Raw genomic sequence first — 23,709 nt, 5'->3', positions numbered from 1 at the left:
CTCCTGCACTGCAGGCAGATTCTTTACTGTCTGAGCCACCAGCGAAGCCCATTCTATTGAATAGATGTACCATAACTTCTTTATCCATTCACCTGTTGATGCACCCTGGGCTGTTTCCAGTTTTTGCCTGTTAGGTATAAGGATGCCATGAACATTAATGTACAAATCTCTGTATGGACCTAAGTTTCATTTCTCTTAGGTAAACATGTAGGAGTAGAATGGCTAGGTCATTTTATAAGAATATGTTTAACTTTTTAAGAAACTGTGCAATAGTTTTCCAAAATGGCTGTACCATTTTACATTCCCACAACAGGTATGAGTTCCAGTTGTTCAACATCCTCACCAACACTTGGTGAGCCCCTGGGTAGCATACAAGAAGGACAGACTAGATGAGTACTGCAAAGACATTGAAAACGAAACTGGCATTTGAATCATAGTGTGTAAAAATGGGGTAAGACGTGTGTTCTGAATCCAACTGGGTTAACTGCCTACCAAAATAGAAGATTTAAAGAAGAATCATAGTCTCATAACATAATAATACTAAAAATGCCCAGCACACTATCCAAAATTACTCTTCATACTAAGAACCAGGAAAATCTCAAATAAATTAAATTTAAACACTTATACTCTACAGGCTTTAACCCTTCTGTAGGCTTCCTAATTCTGAATATCTCCAATCACTCACCAAGCCTCATCAATCTTCCTTAATCGCTCTCAGTTTGGACACTTCTTTCCCACTCCCACTATGACTCCCCAGTTCTGGCCCCTGTCACTTCCTGACTGGACAGACCGGCTTCTATAGGACCTTTTTGCCTCTATTGCTTGTATCCTGACAGGTAACCCACCTGTGCACAGTGTCCAAAGGAATTACATGAGCATGTTGCTCATATAATTTTGCATCACTCAAAAGCTTGGAGTAGCTTTTTACTCTCTATACCCTAATATCTAAAGTACCAAATTTGGCATTCTAGATATATTCTTCCCTCAAGCCAAATTTTCAGTCTGCTGCAACCCTATTTAAATAGCTGACATTTGTATTATACCAGTGTTTCCTGACCCCTTCCCTGAATACCCTGAACACTTATAATGCTGTGCCTTCTCTGTGCCTTCCACTTTGGGTATGTGGCCCTTTTAGTCGTATTAACCTGTGCAGCCTCCCTCCCCACTAGCTAGTGGGTAGCACTGGCCGACAGTGACTTTTCACGCTCCCCGTTAGTCTTCTGGGGCCCATACTTCCGTATTCTTGTGAGATGCCTCTCATGTGTGACTTCTTTGAGGTTATCTTTCTATGTCTTTATGTTATATCAACAGCATTTGAAATTCCATTTCACAGTCTCACCATGCCTTAAGTTTAGAAGATAACAGACAGTGAAGTGAAAAGGGAGAGAATGATACAGTAAAAATTTTCTTTAAATAAAATTATGCTTAAATTATGATTCCTGATATTTTCTAAGCAGATGAAATCATAAGATTAAAAAAAAGTCTATTAACGTACCTCTTACCACAAAACAAGTAAATATTAACTCCACAGCATTATAAAACTAAGACGAAAGAATAAAAATAATATTTTCCAGATTAAATAATCCTACCTGAAACTAACAGTAATGTGATATGAATTCAGAAAAATGTTATTAGCAATGTGTCTTGCATTTAAAGAAGTGTTTGATTCACTATCCATTGTGCACACGAGATGCTAAATACACATTTAATCGATGTGTTGACTGATTATTCCAAAATTCAAATTGATTAGGCTAATATAAATACCCTTTTCATCTTTATTATGGTCAATATACTTGGAATCTACATATTAAGGCTACAAAGGGTGTGAAAAGAGCTTAATTATCTGTGAGACAATTACAATCTTAGTTGGTCTTTTGTTGGAATGAATATTTACAGCAAACAGCACTAATTTAGATAAAAGTATTAAACAGGTATAATTTAATAACTTCAAGACATTCACATATTAATTGGTCTATTTAATCAAATTCTCATTTTATATGTCATGATTGAATAGGACTTTTTTGTGGTCTTGCCAAAGAAATAATACTTTTTTTTTTGACACAAAACAGTGGTGTCATGACTTTTGGTACTCCTTACTACAAGGATTTTCATCATTTTATTTCTTTACATTGCAGTTACTCAGGAGTTTTTCATATTTAAACTTTAGCTTAAATTTTAGCCATTGCTAAATTACCACCACTTCTATGCACAGCAATGATTTAAAAGTATACATGGAAAAGTACTGAAATATAACATGAGCCATAAGCCTGTTCTCATCAGCTTGATAACATTCTCATTGAATTCTTCCATCTTCAGAAAACACACTGTAGTGAACAGTCTTCAGGAATTTTTTCATTTAAGTTACTGACACTTTTGTCTTTTGTCTTTCTGGTGCCAGAAATCTGTTGTCTATTAAGCTCAGATTATTTGGCAAAAGAACTATAATCATTGCAGGGATAAGAGTTCCCAAAAATAAATATTATTAGTCAACATATGCAAGATAATGAAAGCCAAATTTTCCAAAGGATATTAAAAATGACTAATATGGCTGCCATTTTCACTGTTACTTGGCATTTAAACTAGCTGCAAACAAAAAAAGATCCTCACGATAAGAAACTGAGAAAAGCAAAGGAAAATCAGGAGGTTCCCTGAACTGTTTATTTCTGGGAGAAAATAAGTACTAAGAAAGTATCTCACTTTCACTCTCTTCTGGAGGAAGTATTTCACTCTTTTCTGGAGGAAGTCAGGAATAACTATAGCTGGGGAACTCGTCGAGAATAACTAAAGCTGAGTATCAGAGGATTGAATGCTGATGTGAAAAGTAATATTCTTAAGGAGAATCAAGATCTACTGGAATCTCAACATTGTTCAATCATACTATTATCCCATGTCATCACTGCTAAGATACACTATAAACCTATACTTAAATATTATTATTTTGCATAATTTCTGGGGAGCTAGCATGGTATAGTAGTGTGAATACATTTATACATTCACTCATGAAATCATTAACTGATATTTATGAGCACCTACTAAATGTCAGGGGCTTCCCAGGTGGCGCTAGTGGTAAAGAACCCATCTGCCAATGTAGGAGATATAAGAGAGACAGGTTCGATTCCTGGGTGGGGAAGATCCCTTGGAGGAGGGTATGGCAACCCACTCCAGTATTCTTGCCTGGAGAATCCCATGGACAGAGGAGCCTGGCGGGCTATAGTCCATAGGGTCGCAAAGAGTCGGACACAACTGAAGTGACTTAGCATGCACACACTACATGTCAAACACTTTCAAAGGTTCTATACAGAAGTGAACCAAGAGACAAAAATTCCTGCTCTGTATGCAGCTTATATTTTATGGAAGTAGACAGAGAAATAAGTAAAATGTAAGTATGTCTCATGGTGACCAATGCTATGGAAAAAAAGTAAGGCAGGGAAGAGGGGTAAGGCATACTGGTGGCAGGGGACATATCTTCCCTCAAATTTTAAATTGGGTGGTCAGGGAAGATCTCACTAAGAAGCTGCTATCTAAGCAAAGACTGAAGATGGTGAGGGAATAAGCCATGAAGATAGCTTGGGGAATAGTATTCTAGGGAAAGGGCACGACTAACACAGGCGCTGAGGCAAGTGTGGGCCTGCTGTCTGAGGAGCAGCGAGGAGGCCGGCATGAGGGAACAAAGTGAGAAGAGGAGAGTAGGAAGGGGTGAAGTCAGAGAGGTATGAGGGAGTGAAAATGGTCAACTAAATTAATAATACTTCAGGGGACAGGTCTAGCCTAAAGGTATAAACTCAGTTTGTACAGATAGCATTAGAACCCATTAAAACTATTAATAGATGAGGTCTTCAAGGATCTGGGGCTTCCCTGGTGGCTCAGCTGGTAAAGAATCCACCTGCAGTGCAGGAGACCTGGGTTTGGTCCCTGGGTTGGGAAGATCCCCTGGAGAAGGGAATGGCTACCCACTCCAGTATTCTGGCCTGGAGAATTCCATGGACTGTATAGTCCATGGGGTCACAAAGAGTCAGACACGACTGAACAACTTTCACTCTCACTTTCCAAGGGTCTGAGTGTAGACAGGAAGCGGAAGAGCAACGGGCTGTAGCGCTCCATTGTGAAGATGGTGCAGGGAGGTGAGGAGGAATCAGCAGGATCTGGAAGGGGCTGCCACAGAGGAAGAAGGGAAACCAGGGAGAGAGGTGCCCTGAAACCAAGGGAGGACAGAGTTCCAGAAGTATGGATGTCCAAATGCTGATATGCCAAGAGGGAGAATCATGAGATCTGACCACTAGACTCAGCAACGTGAAGTTCACTGGTGCTTTGACGACTTGACGAGAGCTATTTTAGTGGAGCTGGTAGGATTGCAACCCTGACTAGGGTGGGTTCAAGAGAAAGTGATGGGAGAAACTGAGGAAAGTGAGTAGAAATAACACTTTCTAGGAGTTTCGCTGTCAAGGGGAGTAGAGAATAGGGGCAGAGGCTGGAGCGGGTTGTAGGGTTAGGAGAACATGTGTGTGTATAATGAAAATAAATGGTAGCTTGTTAGATCCCACAGAGATAGGAAGGTGCTGATGCAGGGAAGGGCATAGGATAGGGATAGGATCCTGAGTACAAGGGGAAGGGTGTAGTAGGCTGAATCCTGGTTCCAACATCAACAACTTTTGTGACTTGGGGCAAGATCTTTAACCTGAGGCTTAGCTTTCTCACTTGTAAAGTGAGAATTTCCTGGAACTGTTGAACACTGTAATGTCTTCATCAAATAGTACTATCTCACTGAAGTCCCAAGTTATAATTTTCTTTAATAGTGATACTTCATTGGCAGGTTGGGATATAAAAAGAACTTTTAAAATCTGCTTTTTCTAGAGCCTGTGAGCCACAACTACTGAAGCCCACACACCGTGGAGCTCCTGCTCCACAACATAAGACGTCCCTGTGACGAGAAGCCTGCACACCACATTAGAGAGTAGTCCCCTCTTGCTGCAACTAGAGAAAGCCAGCATGTAGCAATGGAGAGCCAAGTGAAAGTGAAGTCGCTCAGTCGTGTCTGACTCTTTGCGAGCCCATGGACTGTAGCCTACCAGGCTTCTCCATCCGTGGGATTTTCCAGGCAAGAGTACTGGAGTGGTTGTCATTTCATTATCCAGGGGATCTTCCCAACCCAGAGATTGAACCCAGGTCTCCTGCATTGTAGGAAGATGCCTTACCGTCTGAGCCACCAGGGAAGCACCCAGCACAGCCATAAATAATAAAATTAAAAAATCTTTTTCTTAAGAAAATAAATCTGTATCTAGGATCTACTGAAATAAAAATAATGCTATAAAGTATACAGTCACAACCAAAGCAATGATAATCGCTTTGTAAATATCACATACTAAGTGCTCCTTCTGTTGTTCATGTTGTGCATCCTTGGAAGATGTGTTGGTAGAGAACAAACAAGCCTTCCTCTGGGATGGATTTTGCCTTAATCCTCTTTAGTACCCTCTTGTAATGAAGCTGAATGTCACTCAAATGGTACATCCTCTTAGATGTTTACAGAGAATGCACAGAAACAGTAAATAAGGTGAACAAAACTAATGAAAAATGCTCAGGAAAAAAAAGGGTGGAAAGGGGCACCTTACAGAGTAATGCATCCTTGTCACTGGACTGTCCAAACCAAGTGCAGATGGCCACCTGTGAGCTCACATACCTTAAGCCATGGGTGATTCAGTGCTTCATAAACGGTGATCCTCTCGGCGGGATCCAGCATCAGCATTCGGCGTACGAGGTCTTTGGCACTTTCAGAGATATGGCTCCACTGCCTTGGATTCATCTGAAGAGGGGGAAAGGAAAATTACACAGGTTCAGTGAGACGTTAATGTTCACTGTTAATATCCCTACATTCTTTCAATGCAAATAAGATTCAGGTAGCAAAGTAGAGAAATCGGATTCTAAAGACTTGCTTTCTAAGGAAGAAGACGACTGAGGTCATGCATTTCCTGTTGTTCAACACATGAGAATTTGCATCAGTAAATATTCTTTATACATATTCTGATTAGATATATAATAACATTTTTAATAATTAAAGAACAGAATGTTCACGATTCCAGGCTCTATCTCAGGTAAAATAAAAAGTCTAGCATCTAGACTCTAAGGAGATGAGAATACTTTGATCTAGAAAGGACTAAAATAAAATTTAAACATTTTAAAGAAGTGTTTTTAATATTTTGTTTTTAAAACTGGGAATTAGCAATAACCGTGAAGCCACACAAGCAGCTTTTATTAATAGGATACTTTGGTCACTGTATGTCATTTTCAGCATTTAGGAAAAAATATATTACTATAGGCCTTACAAAAAACCCAATTTACTTGTATATTATTCTTAGTGAAGTGACTTTTTTTCCTCTTTTAGAGATGAGACAACTAAGCTACAAGGTAAGTCGCCTAAAGCCAAACAAAAAAATAAATTATGAGTTGTTCCTAAGACACAGGACTTGTGAGCAAGGCTGTGGATCTCTGAGGAAAAGAGTTGGAAGACTCCTGGGAAAAGGGGTATGTCTGAGACCAGGAACCAGAAGAAATGGAAAGGAATGCTTGGGGTTTGGAGTTGGGAAGGCAAGTGGGGACAGGCGGGAAGAGATGGAGCAGGGTCTCACTCCCTATTTAATATCAGGAAACTGACTGACTGAGCACGTAGGAGCTGTCCGTTGCCAGAAGCTTTAAGCAATGCCATGGCTTTAACCGGCCAGAGACCCATGTCACTTTCTATGGGAGAAAGATGCAGAATAAAGTCCGTAACACTTTAAAGCCAAATAAAATCACCGCTTGTAGTACACATGAATCATTATAATCTGGCCAAGGTTTAGCGTCAGACATTTTGCTCTGGCTAATGTGAGGCTTTGTTCTAGTAGATAGAGAGTGGAAAATGTTCCATCTTCTTTGTCTTAACAGGCAGAATTCTAAGCGGTAGTCACTTCTCTTGTCAGATCCCTTAATTAAAAGTGAATGCCGTGAGACTGTTGAAATACTGTCATCCTATTGAAACTGTGATCGGTTGACAAGTTTGAAATAGGGAGGCGAGTGATTAGATGGGGCTTAGACAGCCTTGCTTCCTCTTTTCCATCTTGGAGATGATGTTCTCTTTCATGTCTGAATGATCTGTCCTCAGGAAAGGTGTTGAGAAACCATCTGAAAGTGGTCGTAAGATTTCTGAAGTGAGCAGAGGTTGAGAAGTATACTCCCTGGTCCTTTTCATGAGGGAGCCCAATCCAGGGTTTTCTCTTTGGCAGAAAAGAGTAGCTGATATTAATTTAGGAGGTCGAGTATATCTTTATCATCTGAGCCATCAGGGAAGCCCTTGAATATATAAGGGAGAACAAAACAGGGCTATAAAGCAGTCTTAATTATTTGAATATGAAAGCGAGGCAGCTGAGAACTCCTGCTGTGTAGACACCAATTGGATATCCAGAAACAAGTGATATAAGGTGACATTGTATCTTTTATACACTTTGGGAAATATATTTTTGTCCTTTATAAAAAATTAATTGAAATTAAATGTTAGCATATATTTTAGCTAAAGTATTCTCTCCTATCGACCTTAAAAGATCAAGTAAGCTAGTAAACGAGAATAAAAAGTTAAAATTATTTAAGACTAGTAGTAGTTTATAAACTCTGACATTTTAAATATATTACATTTAAAATATGTCATCAAAATTTTCTTGAAAATACTCATAGAGATCAAGGATTTTTAATTTTTGTTGTTGTTAAGAACCACCAGGGTGGTAAAATATTTTTGAGATCTGCTCCAAAATAATACAGTAGCATGTAGAATATAGATAAAACAATATTGGCTGGATGTTGATAAATATTAAAACTGTGGGTTCATTATACTATTACCTCTACTATTTTGTTGGAAATTTTCAGTAGTAAAAATTTAAAAATGAATGCTGACACAATCATAGTATTTTTTTTAAAGGCCCAATAGAGTCATCACATAGTAAAGATGGATCTGTACTTCAGACTCAGCTACTGAAAACCTGGCGCCTTTGTAAGGAAAGCCATGAGTATAAGCGAGAGGTGAGGTTAGCCAAGTAAAAGTAATATGTTATTAACTTTAAACCCCCAGGTACAGAAATTATAGTATAGCTGCCACCATCCATCTGACTATATTATGCTGAAATACTAAGAATAGAACATTTTAAAACAGTTAAACTTTTGGACATATTTGACTAGTCCAAATTTTTTTCTAAACAAAGATAACTATTCAATGCTTTAAAAATAGACAAAATCAAATACCAAGAAGCTGTTGGAATGAAGCACATTGCCTTGGAAACCAGGAAGTTAGCAACTGAACAAATACAAAGGAAGAATTCTATTATTAGCAAATGCTTATAGCTCAAGAAGGCAGGTGGGAGATTTTATTATATGGTACCTACGTCATAAGTCACTGTGAGGATGAAAAGAGTTAATATAAGTAAAGTGCTTAGAACAGTTCCTGGAACATAGTAAGTGGTATGTATGAGTTAGCTATCATTATTGCTAGTATTATTATTACACTGATAGAATTACTGTGTTTATTTTCACATGTTAGTATCTGTGATTTCACTTGGCAAAATTCAACGAGAAAGCCATAACCGTGCATTCCTGATAGCCACTCACAATTTCCAGGCATTGAAGGGAGATGATTACTTACAAGCAGTTTCCTGAGACTTTTACTTACCTTGAAAGGATTGATTTTATTTCCAATGGTCAACTGACTCTAAGAGAAGCAGAAAAACCTATATGGAAAACGTCTTTCTCTGTTAACAGAGTTTTCCCATAGATCTTCATCTAAATAAAGACAAACCTGTGTACCTTTATATATAAGCTGATGGTACACAAGGAAAAAAAGTACAAACCATTCTCATTGACTTCCTTCCACAAGCTTCAGTTGCGGTTTAAAGAATAAGGCCACAACTCTGAAATTACTTTACCTTCATTTATTTTTTCCCCTTAAGTTTTGTCAAGTCCCATATAAAATTCTAACATTACTGAGGAACAGAGAAAAAAATACTTTAGGGGCCTCACAGTTTTGGAGTGTAGTGTTATATGAATATAAACCTATGTGTTTGGTTTTTATGTTACCAGGCGTGGCCGAAAATGAAAACAGTGATTTTGTTGAATAGAAAGTGCATGTGTTAATAATAACGGGAGGAAGGAGAACTTCCTCAAAATAAACTGCCCTGATTTGATATCCAGACACATACTCTTCTGTGCTTCCCATACAGAGTATCGCATTCCATCAGCCATACAAGGCGGCACGGGGCAATACAGTGTAAAAGCTAGGGTAGTGAGACCAACCCCAGGCTGATTTCCAAGAGCCTCCCAGGTCTTTTTGGTATAGCCACTCATGACGTCAGTAATGGCTTCTTAAATTATTTAGTAATGAAAGTAATAATGTACTAATCAGAAGTCTGGGAACAGTACATGTAGTTTCCAATTCACAGTAGCCAGAGATGAATATAAATATTTAAATTACACCGAAATGGCTCTAAATTACATTATGAAATGCAGTTGTGATACTGGCATTTCAGTTTATCCTGGAAGGTAAATGGAAAATTTTTCAGCTGTGCTGGCTGACTACATAAAATGCAATAAAATAACATGCATGCTAGAGCAAAAACAAATAAAGGTTAATAGACACTAAATCTAAAAGTAAGATAAAGAATTACTAAAATTACCTGGATGAAATTTCCATTTTACTTTAGAAATGAAGTAATAAAAATAAAGCCCTTTTCTCAAATTACACAAAGAAGGGCCAAAGAAGTTTATGCTCCAGCTCAGCCTGAATAAATGGGTTCAATCACCAGACAGCTAATGGATATTTTAAAATCTGGGCTCGAGTCTGTCACAGACACCTTACCCAGGGTAAAATAAAAGCTCACATTCTCTCACAGTAAATTCCAAGGAGTATTCCAAATTCTTTCCCTGAACTAGAATTTTATTTGAAATAAGTGGGGCACAAACAAATTATTATGAATTTGAGTTAGCCAAACAGGCAGTTTCACTAGAATGTACTTGTGGTCAAAGATTTTGACTTGTCGTGTGGCTTTGTGACTCTGAGGGCCCAGAATGTGGAGGAAAAGGGGAACATCCATCGGGTCGGGTCTCCGGTCTTTATATTGTATCAAAGACAAGTCGGGTCCCTGTTTTCTGGACTAAACACAGAGTTAGAATCCAAATACGTGGGACAGACAGGAGGCAGCACAGAGGGAATGAGAAGGGAGGTATGAGGCAATGGTTTTTTTTAAAGCCAGTCATCTGGATGATAATTTGGCTGCGATCGACTCTGAAATTTACTTGAGAGCTTTGTTGCCTAACAAGGCTAGTGGATCAAAGATGCAAGCAAAAAACTTTTCTCTGACTGGGTAACTATGTTGACCATCAATAAACAATCCAAAGAGAGACAACAACTTAAAACTTTTTTTTTCAGAATAATTTAATCTCAATGGAAAAATAAAACATTCATAATATATTACCTTATATTTTCCTTTAATAATGCCTTCAAACAATCTTTCCTTGGTTCCATAAAAAGGCAAACAACCGCTTAGCAGGATAAAAAGGATCACGCCACAACCCCAGACATCTACAGGTTTTCCATAAGGCTCTCTCTTGACAACTTCTGGGGCCATAAAATGAGGTGTTCCAACGCGCCCTATATTTAAAATGACAACATCAAGGAAAAAATGTTTACATAAAATGAGCTTCCCCCTATTTGAAAACTGAAAATAACAGTGTGAATGACAAGTTTAACGATGTAAATATTACCACCTCTTCCCTCCTCTATAAAATCAAGGGAAAAAAAGGCAGAAAGAAAAAACTTATTTATCACCTCTTGAAAATACTGAGCCCAGGAGAGACAGGTACTCTGTCTTCTAACACTGCTACTTCCTACTGAATTCTGCAAGGTGCATGGTAAATATTTACCTATTTCTTACATCATGAAGAAGTTGTTTAAATTTTATTGTTTTCACATGTTTGAAAATAATTACTAAAGAATACAGAGCAGAGACAGTGGCAGGGAGAGGGGGGAACAAGTGAGAAAATATCTGTGGACAAAAAGATTACTTTTGACTGCCAAACAAATTCTGAAATTAAACCTAATGCTGAGAACTTTTGCTTGGAATATGACTCTGAATCCGAAATCCTGTTCAGTAGATTTTAGGAATTAATTGCAGCAATTAACAGTGGTTAACGATATTTTGTTATAATAGGATTTTAGCTTCCTTCAAATATTAATATTGGAAGAGAATGAGAGCAAATATATGACATAAACCAAAGCAAAATCATGAGGCTCTTCCCATTTGATTCTCTTTGATTTCTATCTTCTTTAAAGTGTTTTTCTTTTTTCCTATCAAACTTAGGTTTCAGGAAGGAATCTGAAAGCAGTTGTTTGCACACCAGTAGCCATCTTTAATGCAGCACCCCCTTTTCTTCTGTAGAACAAAAGATTTGCATCCTAGGGAAATTCCTGTGGGAGGGGACTGCCTGCCAGATTTGACAGCTCTTCTAGCTCTAGGCGGGCCCAGTGCCCTCCTCTTCTCCCTTCCCTACACCCCCCACCTCGTCATCCTGAGTCCAAGATCATTTTTATTTCGAAGACTGCACAAAATTTTATGGAGAGCTCAGAATGGTGTTCAGAGTTTGGAAAAAGACCTCAGAGATCTTCTAATCCAGCTAGAGAGAAAGCCTGTATCATAAAGTCTTGTTGGTGACTGCCAAACCTGGTTAGGATGGAAATGGTTGGGAACAGGTCCGAGCTTGTGTACTGGGAATGTTCCTTTGCTGAAAATTGTGGGTCCCCTCCTTCCCCCGTAACAGAGGAGATTATGTTCAGCATTCAGAGAGTGAAAATATTTTTATTTAAAATGTATGGTAGATCAGAGGAAACTCTGTACCAGTTAGAAGGAAAGATTTTTATTTTCATGTTGCCCCATTTAGTTTCCTCAAGTAACATAAAGAAGTGTGAAATGATGAGAACTAAGCCTCCTACTTCATGAACAGCTGGGACAGGGCAGTGCCCTTGGGGAAATGTGCCTTGGTCTGATGGACAGGAGCTGGTAAAAGTGGGGAGAAGCAGGGTAAGAGATCACAGTACTCATACCAGGGCACCAGCCAGGTACCTGCTGGTGGTTGGGATACTGCTTGGAAACGCAACTTGACTCTTACAAGCAACTCAAAATGCAGGTCTCAATCTGGGACTAGTTAAGAGCCCCCATGGCCAGCTCTGGCCAACCAGGGGGAGGTTCTCTCCGTTTATCTAGATTGAAGACTACCATGGTATTGGAGAATCAGTGTTCATCCTTGAGGAAGATACATGTCTTTTGGTTAAGGAATTTGCTCATAAAAATGAAAAGGGCAAAGACCATCATGTGTGCTAGTCACTCAGTCGTGTCTGACTCTTGGTGACTCCATGGACTGTGAGCCCGCCAGGCTCCACTGTCAATGGAGTTCTCCAGGCAAGAACACTGGAGTGGGTTGCTGTTCCCTTCTCCAAGGCATCTTCCTGACCCAGGGATTGAACCTGGGTTTCCTGCATTGCAGGTGGACTCTTTACCACCTGAGCCACCAGGGAAGAGAAAGATTTTATAGGAGTGGATTTTTAAAAATTTATTTCATGCAGATTGGTAGAATGTGAAAGGACTGGAATTACCCTTTAAATATACTGACCTCCCCAATTTCCTGGTTTGTGATCACTTGACTTTTCCTTCTTTGTGGTCACTTGATTTTTTTTTTTTTCACTTGATTTTTATGATGCTGACCACAGAATTCTAAGAACGGGAAGCCAAATTACCAAACCAAATTAAATGTCATTGTATATGAGACACTTTCAGATGTGCATTTAAAAATTTAAATGTTAGTTTTTTTGATAATATAATAAAACCTTATTACCCAGAACCTCAGGGAAGGGGGAGTTGTTCTGAATAGGTACATATTCATTATACTTTAGGACTTGAATCTTTACACACCCACCCCTTTTTACTTTAAGAATTTTGGATGGCTCTCTTTCTATAATTTCCTGACTTCTTTTATATATGATGCTGCACATAATTCAACCTTTTCTTGATGACTCAGAATTATTATTGTGATACCAATGAAAGAAATCTGGTATAGAACCAAAAATGCATTGCATGCCCCAGAGAATAAAGGTTGATTTTTTCAGTATAAAAGGCTGCTGTGCTTTCCAACTTTTGGTATCTGCTCAACATATTTTTTTTTTTTTTTGATCAGGCTTTCATTTCTTTTCTTTCACTGTGCTTACTCTAGCCTTGTCTTCTCCTCATTTGTTGCATAAAATTTGCTATAAACTGTAAACTCATTAGAAACCAGATTCTTTGACTTAGTAAAAATTTCCCAAGTGCCTGCTTGGTCCTAGACACAGTGGTCTAGGGCCACTGGGGACATACAAGGGATAAGCCATGGTCCCCCTTTGCCCTCACAAAGCTCAGTCTTTGATATAATTACAAATCCCCGCGTGAAATGCTACATGAAGGCATGTAGGCCAGACAGCTATGGGAATATGGGAGAGAACGAACAGGGTTACCTAACTTGGGATGGTGAAAATCAGCCTGCTTCTAAGAATACTTCGTTAACTAGATACACAAAATGACAAAAGGCATTCTAACCAGAGGGAAAGGCAGGTGGAAGCTATGAAGGAATGCCAATCCACAGAACTTTCTGAAAAATGGAAGCATGTCAGCCTCAGAATGTGTCTTCACATGTTCACTTGAGAGAACCATGAACAGGTATTAAGGGCAGAAAATGTCTTGCTGCTATTAAATTTATTTTCTAGGTTCCTAGTTATATTCTGGATAAGTGAGTTTTCCAAACAGCTGAGTTTCAGATAGGGAACATGTAAATATATGTAAATGGTTTTTATTATATAGGACATATAATGGACAGAATTACTTTTGATTTGGAGGACTCAGTGATCAAAGATTCCAATCTAACAGGAAAATAGCTTTCTTTTAGATATTAGCAAATGAGCTGATACATTTTCAGAAGTGTCTTAAACATGAAAACTTCATAAGAGAAATCATTTATCCTTTATCTACATATCTAGATTGCATTTTAAAGACACTGTAATACTTGAAGTAGTAATGCAAGCAAAGGTATGTTTAAGAAATGACAGTATTTTGACCACCACAAAGTATTTTAACTCTATAAGGACTGAGAAAAATAAATTTTGCACAACTGATACACTGTGGGTTAAAAATCAGCTTTAAAAATACAAACTTGATGGGAAAGATTCATGGACTTTAGGAAAATAGATTAACATGTAAAAAATGTCTGGATAAGTCATGAATCTGTTTTTCCCCTTCAGTCAAGGTACATAGTAAAATGAAGTCCATACCATCTTTAATGCTAACAGGATGCAAATTGAAATCAAGAGAAACAAAGTCACTCTAAATGGCCAATATATATAACAGCATATAAAAGGAATTCATTTTATATCATATCATCCCATTAACCTTGAGGATATAATTGTCAGAATTTGTTATTTAATTGTGTAGTCTTAACACGGGGGTGATCTGTACAAATAGTGGATGTGAGAGAGTTAAACAGCAATGTTTGTTTAAAAACAACTTGGGATTTGTAGTTGATTGCAAGATTAATATGAGCCACCAGCGTTACAACAGGGTTGTCCTAAAAGCTCATGCAATTTGGGGAGGCTAATAGGAATGTAAGATCCACAGCAAAAGCAGTGATAGCTTCAAGTTTCTATGTGTTGGAAGTGCCTGGAGATGTGCTCGGTTTTGGCTCCGTACTTGGTGCAGTCAGGAGACTGAAGTAGTTTATGTGAGGAATGACAGCTAAATCAACCTAGGTGAGTTAACTTGGATAAAAAGGCGGATATGATGGCAGTTTTTAAGCATCTGAGTGACTATCGTGTGGAACGATTACAATTGCTCACTGTGGCTCCAAAAGCCAGAAGTAGGACTCCTGGGTGGAAGTTACAGGAAGATAGACTTCTGTTTAATGCAAGGATGGATGTTTCAATAGTTAGGGAGCTTTTAAAAAATGGAATGAACTGTCCTGGGACACAGTGAATTCTTTGCCACCTGAGGAATTAAACTAGAGCTCAGTCTTTTGCAGGGAATTTTATGAGATAATTCAATCTTTAGTTTACAAGACTGGAGAAGTTAAGGCCTCTTCGAATTCTGATTCAGTGATTCTATGGTTAAATTGCATGTTGTTACCCTGACCCTGTGGTCAGTCTTCTGATCACAGATGATAAGTTTCAAACTTTTCATAGGTTTTGAATTCACTAGTTCATTAGAATTAGAAGAAAAAATAATCAGTTTTCAAAACAATACTCAACTTGCAATTTCTTGTATCCTTGGAAATGATTAACTAGAAGAAAACCCAAAACTAGAAGAAAATCTAAACACAATTTAATTTTGGAGGGCAATGTGGTAAAATAATGATTTAAAGACTACAACTATGACTCATAGCTCATTTTTCAGAAGATGGCCTATGTTAATACTGCTTTGATGTTTTAGTAACAGTAAATGAAATGAAGTGAAATATTCTGTGTAAAAGATTATTATTTTGATATTTATCATTTTTCAGGTATTTGAATTTAATATAAGCATTCTTGAAAGATGACAGGTTTAAAAAGGTTCTGTTGATATTTTTCCTCTTTGTGAAGGCTGGCAGTACTTGGAGATGGAAAATAGAAAGCAATGGCTAGAAGACTGGTAGTTGGTAGAATGGAGAACTAAGCAATTTGCAAAACTAAAGAACAAAACTAAAAACAGGGCAGCATTCTGAGCTGGAATCTACTGAAAGGAATAAATAAAACCAAATACTTGAATCTGTAATTAGCATCCACCTCTGCATACTGGTGAAGAAAGTTTGCTTTAACTTTTCTTCCTTTTTTATTCTGGCATGGGAATTTTCTAGTTATGTTTGCTTTGGCTAATAATAAAATTAGGCTGTGTTCATATCTGCTTGCTCTTCCCAAACACACAGACTGATGGCCTAAGTGTGACTCTTTCACAAGTGGAAAGAGGAAAGCAGTGTGAAATTAAAAATCAGCCACAGATATAACCTGAAAGAAGTGAATCCACACACTTTAGATTTGACTTCATTTGGCCAGTTCAACTTTAAAAGTCTCTTTGCCTCAAATATCACCTTCTTCCAGTACTGTTTTAATCTCTGTATGTTGGGTCTCTTCCCTGTTAAATGTTGAGGATACAAAGAGTAAAAAGATGGAGTCTATTCTTAAGAGACTAAAATTCTAATTATGATTATAGAATTATTAAATTCAAAACTATATTATGGCACTTTTTTTGGGGTGGGGTGGAACATGGTCTGAAACACTGAGGATAGACTAATATTTAGTTTGAAAACTTTACACCAGCCTATAAAGTGATGCGGTTTTGAAGGAAATTTTTTAAAAAAGCATTCTTACCTCCAGCTACAAGTCCAGACTCCCCTAATTGAATAGCTACCCCAAAGCCCCCAAGTTTAACAGGTGCCGAATTTTCCTTTGAGGCAAGGAGAACACAGTGGGGCTGAAAAGAAAAACAAACAAACCAAAGAAAATGATTAATTGTCAATGAACAATTTGCACAAAGCCAAATAACATGACCATATTTGTTGTTCAGTCGCTAAGTCGTGTCTGACTCTTTGTGACCCCATGGACTGTAGCCTGTTAGGCTCCTCTGTCCATAGGTTTTCCCAGGCAAGAATACTAGAGTGGGTTGCCATTTCCTTCTCCAGGGGATCTTCCCGGACCAAGGATTGAACCTGTGTCTCCTGCATTGGCAGGCGGATTCTTAACCACTGAGCCATCAGGGAAGCCCATATAGTAAAATACTTTAAAAACTCCTGGAATTACTTTGGATGCTTGAATTATTTGTCTATTCTCATGTCTGGCTGATTTCTCCAAAGACTTACCTGTTTTATCCAACATTTTTCAGGAATTATTTGCTTCTAAAATTAGGGTGTGGTGCTTGGAACCACTCAGGAGGAATGGATGTTCAAGGCAGACAGACAGATGTGTTTTCTGCCTTTTCATGCAATATTTTCTCTCAATGAGTGACAGCCTACATTTGTGTAAGGAAAAGTATATTTTACACCTAAGTTTCCTGAAATCTGACTTTATCTACAGAACCACTGTATCTTGGCCCTTAGGGGATGTTGATGACCCTTTCTCTGCCCCCTCTCCCACCATCCTATTTTTCTTTATTCGTTCCACTCCCAAGTAAGATTTAATGACTCTAATTGAGCCCTTCTCTTCTGGAATTCAATGCTCTTCCTTCCTGGGGTCTCTTTTCTGGATGTGCCCTTCCTCTCTGTGGGAAGGGGAAGTGAGAAAAGAAAAGGGGGGAAGGAGACTACTGGGCTGGCCTCTAGTCCAGGGTAAAGACCCACCCCCTCCCCCACCCCGCCCTGAGGAGCAGCTGCTTGACCAGGGCTGTCTAAGAATCATATGATTTTTGGTTACAGTGAGAGTCTCTTTATAGGACCTAGTCCTCCTGCATCTGCCTTTTTCTGGGACCTTGTTGGGGCTGGTGTCAGGAAGGCATTTAATTGTAGGGAACTTTGGTCTCTGCTCAAATACTATGCTCCTCTCTGTGACTAACATTACATATGTTATGACCTTCTCTTAAAATATGGGTTTAGTGAAAAAGGCAAGCCTCTTCAGGCTTGGAAGATAAAGGTATTTTTTATTCTCTCCCACACTTGATCAGATATAAAATGACCCAGTTTTAGTTCAGGTTTAGCCTACATGATAGTGGGCATGAAGAGACCCATGCAATAAAATTCTGAGCTGGTACACCCACAGTGATGTTTGATGATAGATATACAAAAGTAGGAAGGATTCTTTTATACTTTAGAAGTTATTTTTTGTCCAAGGGTATTTAAAGACCTTTACCATAGAGTGTAGCACAAATAAAAATGAGCCCTTGAGTATAAATGTGTGTATGAGTGTGTATGAGTGAGAGAAAGAGGAGAGAAAAAGCAAGTGTACATGGATGGTGAGCAAACTGCAGGAAGACACAAAGTAGCTGGTAGGGCCTATCGAAGGACAGGCAAACCTCTACAGAAACCAACTGACAGAGTGTTCTCTCTCAATGCAAACTTTCAGTTGGTTCAAACAGAGATCAATGATAAGAGGTCTAGTGTGGGGCACGGCAAATGAACAAGCCTAGAAAAGGATGGGCCTGACGCAGAAGAAGAAAATACAGACTAGACCCAGACAGGGTCTCCCGGCCAGTGTCATCATTACCTTCTTAGGAAAGAGTAGTAGAAGCTTAAATTGGAATCCCAGGGTATACACTTTATAGTTTGTTGACTATATTTACGCTTAAGTTAATGTTATACTGAGATTTATCCAACAGGGTGTGGATTCAGTCACTCTCAACAAACCCTTTAGTGAGATAAGTCATAAAATTGAAACTTAAAAAATAAAGAAACCAACATACGTAAATGAGTAGAAGACTCTAGTAATGTTAAGTAATGTTAAGTGCTAAGGAGGGAAAATTAAGCTGGTGAGGAAGTAGGTGTTACAGGTTTGGAGACCAGGGAGCTGTTATTTACTAAGACAAGGAGTGTCAGAGAAGACCTCTCTAATAGGGTAATAGGTGAACACACACCAGAATGAAGCGGCAGAAAGTCACACGGAGGTAAGATCTTGGTGTGGAGCATACTATGGAGAAAAGCTCAGAGGCACAAAGGGGGCTGCTATGTTTGGAGACGAGTGAGGAAGCCAGTGTGTTGGGAAAGGAATGAACAAAGGTAAGAGGGGTAGGAAATGAGATTTTTACGACCCTATTGTCTAGGGTTTTGAAGTCAAGGGCAGAGCTCTGGGTTTTAGGCTGAGCAAGATGGGAAACCATTGGGAAGTTTTGAGCAGGAGAGCATGAAAATCAGTTTTAGGTTTGGAAAGGATCACTTCAGCTGCTGTGGGGAGAAGAAATGGCAAGGGCGCAAGAATGGATGAAAGGAGCCCAGGTAGGAGGCTTCTGTGGGTGTTCAGGCAAGAGAAGATGGTGATCTGGACTAGACCAGAGTGATAGAGGCTGGGAGGGTAAAAAGTCGTCACGTTCAGGATATGTCTGAAGGTAAATTTGACAAGAACTGCTGCTGGATATGAGGTGTGAAAGAGAGAGAGAGGTCAAGTATGGTAATTAGCTTTTTTGTCCTGAGCAACTGAGTGAAAATGAGGATGTCATTTACTGAATTTGGGAAATATAGGAGTAGAAATATGAAAGAGGGATCGAGAATTTGGTTTCACACAAATTGAGTGTGAAGTCATGTAAGACAGGAGAGGGAAGGCTGGGACTAATTTGGGATCAAAAGCATGTACATAATATTTATAGCCAAGATAATGAATGAAATCACTTAGGGAGTGAACTACTAATAGAGAAGATGAGGTCAGAGGATTGAGACCTGGTACACAGCAGCATTTGAGGCAAGGAAGATGAGAACAATCTAGCAAAGGAAACAAAATGTCTGGACAGTGAAGCAGGGGGAAAATCAGAAGACACTGGTGTCCTGAAAGGCTACTAAGAAGTCATTAAAGGCGAGAATTGATCATGATATTTGGCAACTTGAAATTCACTAATGACCTTGATAAGAAGGATTTTGGTGGTATGAAAGTGAAAGTGAAGTCGCTCAGTTGTGTCCGACTCTCTGTGACCCCATGGACTGCAGCCTGCCAGGCTCCTCCGTCCATGGGGTTCTACAGGCAAGAATACTGGAGTGGGTTGCCATTTGGTGGTATAACAGACAAAAATCCCCACTGAACTATGTTCAAGACAGAATAGGAAGAGATGATGTGGAAATAGTAAATTCAGATATCTTTCAAAACTTTACTGCAGTAGGGTTAGAAAAATGGGATGTAGCTAGAAGAGAATGTGAAGCCAAGGAAGTTTCTTTAACTTTTTAATATTTACAACTGGAGAAACCAAATTAACAAAGCCTTCAGGTACCAATCACCCAGGTTTCACAGTTATTGACATTCTGTCATTACTGCTTTATCTATCTCCAACCATTTATTGTTACTATATTTTTGCTGAAGTCTTTTAAAACAAACCATATCATTTCACCAGTAAAATGTTCACATATGGGGAATCTGAGTGAAAGGTGCCTGCGATTCCTTGTATAATACTTTACCTGTAACCCTATTTTAAAGTCACTTAAAAGAATTCTCCTTGTGGTTATACTTTCAGTTTGTTACATAGTGAGGTCAATTTGTTTTAACTAGATTTTGACTTAATTTGGTGTTCTAATTATACAAAACATGTTCATGAAGTTTCAAAGTCAACTATGTTAGTTGCTCAGTCATGTCTGAATTGACTCTGTGTGACTCCATGGACTGTAGCCCGCCAGACTCCTCTGTCCATGGGATTCTCCAGGCAAGAATACTGGAGTGGGTTGCCATTTCCTTCTCCAGGGGATCTTCCAGACCCAGGGATCAAACCTGGGTCTCCTGCATAACCGGCAGATTCTTTACTGTCTGAGCCACTAGGGAAGTCCAATCGTAAACAAATACCTCTCAGAGAGGCCTACCTTTTGTTTCCTCTCCTCAAGCCCAGTCTCTCCCTCCTCATTGGCAACAGAGTGTATCAGTTTTTGGTTTATCCTTCCATTGTTTTGTTTTGAAAATGAGATAATGCATACAAATACTCAAAATTTTCACGTAACAACATATGCATTAGGTCACTCCATCAACATCTTCAGGGAAATTTTGTTTTGTTTTTTAAAGACAGACATTTGCATGCTGGTGGGAAAGATCCTATAGAAAGGAAAAAAATGACCTCAGAAAAGAAAGGGGATGGGATGTAGTGTACAAGTGGGAAGGGGGTTGGCCCTAGTGACAGTGAGGGAGGCACCTGTAGACGCAGGCAGATGTGAATGTTAGAAGATGAGGAAGTTCTCTTCTGAGCACTTTTATTCTCCATTTACTTGAAATAAAAAGTGATCAGCAACTGACAGTGGGGAAGGAGAGGGGGCTGTTGGTGGCGTGAGAAGAGCAAAGGTGTGAAAAAGTATTTTCAAAGGATAGGAAAATGAACTAAGACAGTGGTTCTCAAACTTTAGTATCATACAGAGTTGCTGGCCTACATCCCCCCAAGTTTCTGACTCATAAGGTTTGGGATGAGGTTAAGAACATGCACTTGTAACAAGTTCCTGAGTGACGCTGATGCTACTAGTCTGGGAACCCATGCTTTGAGAAGCCCCAGACTAAGGAAATAGGGCAGGACTGCTGGCAGCATAGGAGCCCACTCAAGGCGTGTGGTCATGAGTTTAAAGCAAGACCCATCAACACTATTCTGTGTTTACACCCAGCGGTCCTCATTTTAGCTGGTGGGGTTCAGGCCTAGAATGGGAGGTCAGCTGAATTTAACCAGGGTTGGGATTTAGATAAAGAGAGGCGGGTGATATCAGTAAGAGCACGAAACCAGCATATCTGTTTATTTCTTCTTTTCTACTTTTATCTTTTGTATAAAGAGCTAAGATAGCAACAAAGTTCAAGGAAGGGGAAGGGTGAGCGGAAGAGGATGTATGGGAATAAGCTAAGAACACCGAGACAAAAAGCAGAAAGCTCAGAATGAACAGGAAAAAGGCTCATACAAAGGAAGAACTAAGAAAAGCTTATACTCAAAATTGGGTCACAGTAGGGTCATTAGGCGGAGAAGGCAATGGCACCCCACTCCAGTACTCTTGCCTGGAAAATCCCAATGACAGAGAAGCCTGGTGGGCTGCAGTCCATGGGGTCGCTAAGGGTCGGACACGACTGAGCGACTTCACTTTCACTTTTCACTTTCCTGCATTGGAGAAGGAAATGGCAACACACTTCAGTGTTCTTGCCTGGAGAATCCCAGGGACGGGGGAGCCTGGTGGGCTACCGTCTATGGGGTTGCACAGAGTTGGACACGACTGAAGCGACTTAGCAGCAGTAGCAGCAGCAGGGTCATTAGGGAACTGAAGATTGAAACAGAATTAGTGTTTTGAAAAGGGGATGGCTTAGGTGTGGAAAAATAGCTACTATGATAAAAAATTTATATTAGATTTTATGAAATAGAACATATAATAAACACTAGTCATTAAAAAATTCCTGCCAGGATTCTGAAAAGCTATTTGTACACCTGTGTTTATTGCAGCATTATTCACAACAGTCAAGAGGTAGAAGCAATGCAAATGTTCACTGACAGATGAATGGATAAAGAAAATGTGGTCTATACATACAGTGGAATATTATGTACCTTTAAAAAGTAGTCTGTCATGTGGTACAACATGGGTGAACCTCAAGGATATTATGCTAAACAAAATAAGCCAGGCATAAAAAGCCAAATACTGTATGATTTGACTCAGATGAATTGTCTAGAGTATTGAAAACCACAGAAAGTAGAAAGGTAGTTGCCAACGGTGAGGGTAGAGAGAGGAGGGGTTCTTGTTTAGTGGACACAGAATTTCAGTTTTGCAAGATGAAAAATTTCTAGATACAAACATAACAATAAGTATATTTAGCACCACTGAAGCATATAAATATACTTACACAATATAACTTATATACTTATATAAGTATAAGTATATAAGTATATATAAGTATACTTATATACTTATAACAATATAAGTATATTTGCACAATATATTTAACACCACTAAACTATACATTTAAAAATAGTTAAGGTAGTTAATTTATGTGCTTTTTTATACCTGCCTTCCCCACATGAAATTCCTCCCAGACCAATACAGTAATGATCTTCCTTCTCAGAAGTTCTAGGGGGAAGTAAGAGCTACAAAATGTTTTTATTCTAGCAATTTAAAAATACTCCATCCCAGGTGTCAAATTTATAACAAACTAAGAGCACTGGAGAATATGATATTTAGTAGAGAGAATGTACTCCAAGATAATTAAAATTGTTAGATAAAGCCCAATGAGTTAAATATTATTTAGTGCAAAATAAACAGAGTTGCAGTGCAATAATTATCGGGAGGATAAGAACTAACTTTTCTTCATTTCAGATGACAACAACCAAAAAAAAGGGGAAATGTGATTAAACTGCAGGGCCAGCAGTTACATAGATGGACATATAGTGGTTAAACACTGGACTAGGACCAAAACACTCCCTGCAGAGTAATTTCACTATTTTCTTTAAAATATAGGAGATATTTCAATCTACTTGGGAGAGTTTATCAAGGAGAGAATACTATTACAAATTTCATCTAATCCTAAAATTATGAGATTCTGTTAGAAAATAAATCCAAGGTCTTAATTAAGGGAATACATAAAATACACTAAGTAACACTTTAAATAATAGAACGATTCATTACTCATGTTACTATAATGCAATACAGGAATGCTATTTTATGTTGATTGCCAGTTTCTAAAATGAATCCAGAAAGAGAAATTAAATGCTTATGCTTTAAAGGTCCAGATAGCATATGACGTATCATTACTTAGGAAAAACAGAAAATGACTATTTTAGCTTAGAATTTATAGACTTCTTTATTTGGGGGGGGAGGAGGGAAAACTTTTCATAATTGTCAAGGTGGAAGGTATTCATGTAAAAGATATAAGCACTTTCCTAAAGTTAAGTGTTGATTGAGCTTAAAGATAAAAGTTTTGCATAGTGGTGAAGTTTTTAATATTTTCACAGGGAGTCTAAGGGTTGTCATATTGAAAAAAGAAAGGAGAAAAATACACCTATTACCACATTCAAATATATTAAAAAAGACTAACCC

General features: G+C 38.6%; 1 protein-coding gene across 8 annotated transcripts in view; it reads right to left on the bottom strand.

Annotated features, from left to right (window-relative positions):
* The window catches only part of CASK (calcium/calmodulin dependent serine protein kinase), a 374,286-nt gene that overhangs the window by 116,715 nt on the left and 233,862 nt on the right, over window positions 1–23,709 (bottom strand). For all 8 annotated transcript variants that reach the window (XM_024987781.2, XM_024987783.2, XM_024987784.2 and 5 more), the window contains exons 6-8: window positions 16,421–16,523; window positions 10,482–10,657; window positions 5,675–5,797 (exon numbers count right to left, since the gene is read on the bottom strand). In XM_024987781.2, the coding sequence (XP_024843549.1) occupies window positions 5,675–5,797; window positions 10,482–10,657; window positions 16,421–16,523 (402 nt within the window). The remainder of the gene's footprint in view (window positions 1–5,674; window positions 5,798–10,481; window positions 10,658–16,420; window positions 16,524–23,709) is intronic.

This window comes from Bos taurus, chromosome X (genome assembly GCF_002263795.3).
Source record: "Bos taurus isolate L1 Dominette 01449 registration number 42190680 breed Hereford chromosome X, ARS-UCD2.0, whole genome shotgun sequence".
In the NCBI taxonomy this organism is placed as follows: Eukaryota; Metazoa; Chordata; class Mammalia; order Artiodactyla; family Bovidae; genus Bos; species Bos taurus.
The sequence above is the reverse complement of the archived record's forward strand: the minus strand, read 5'-3'. Positions and strand labels throughout refer to the sequence as shown.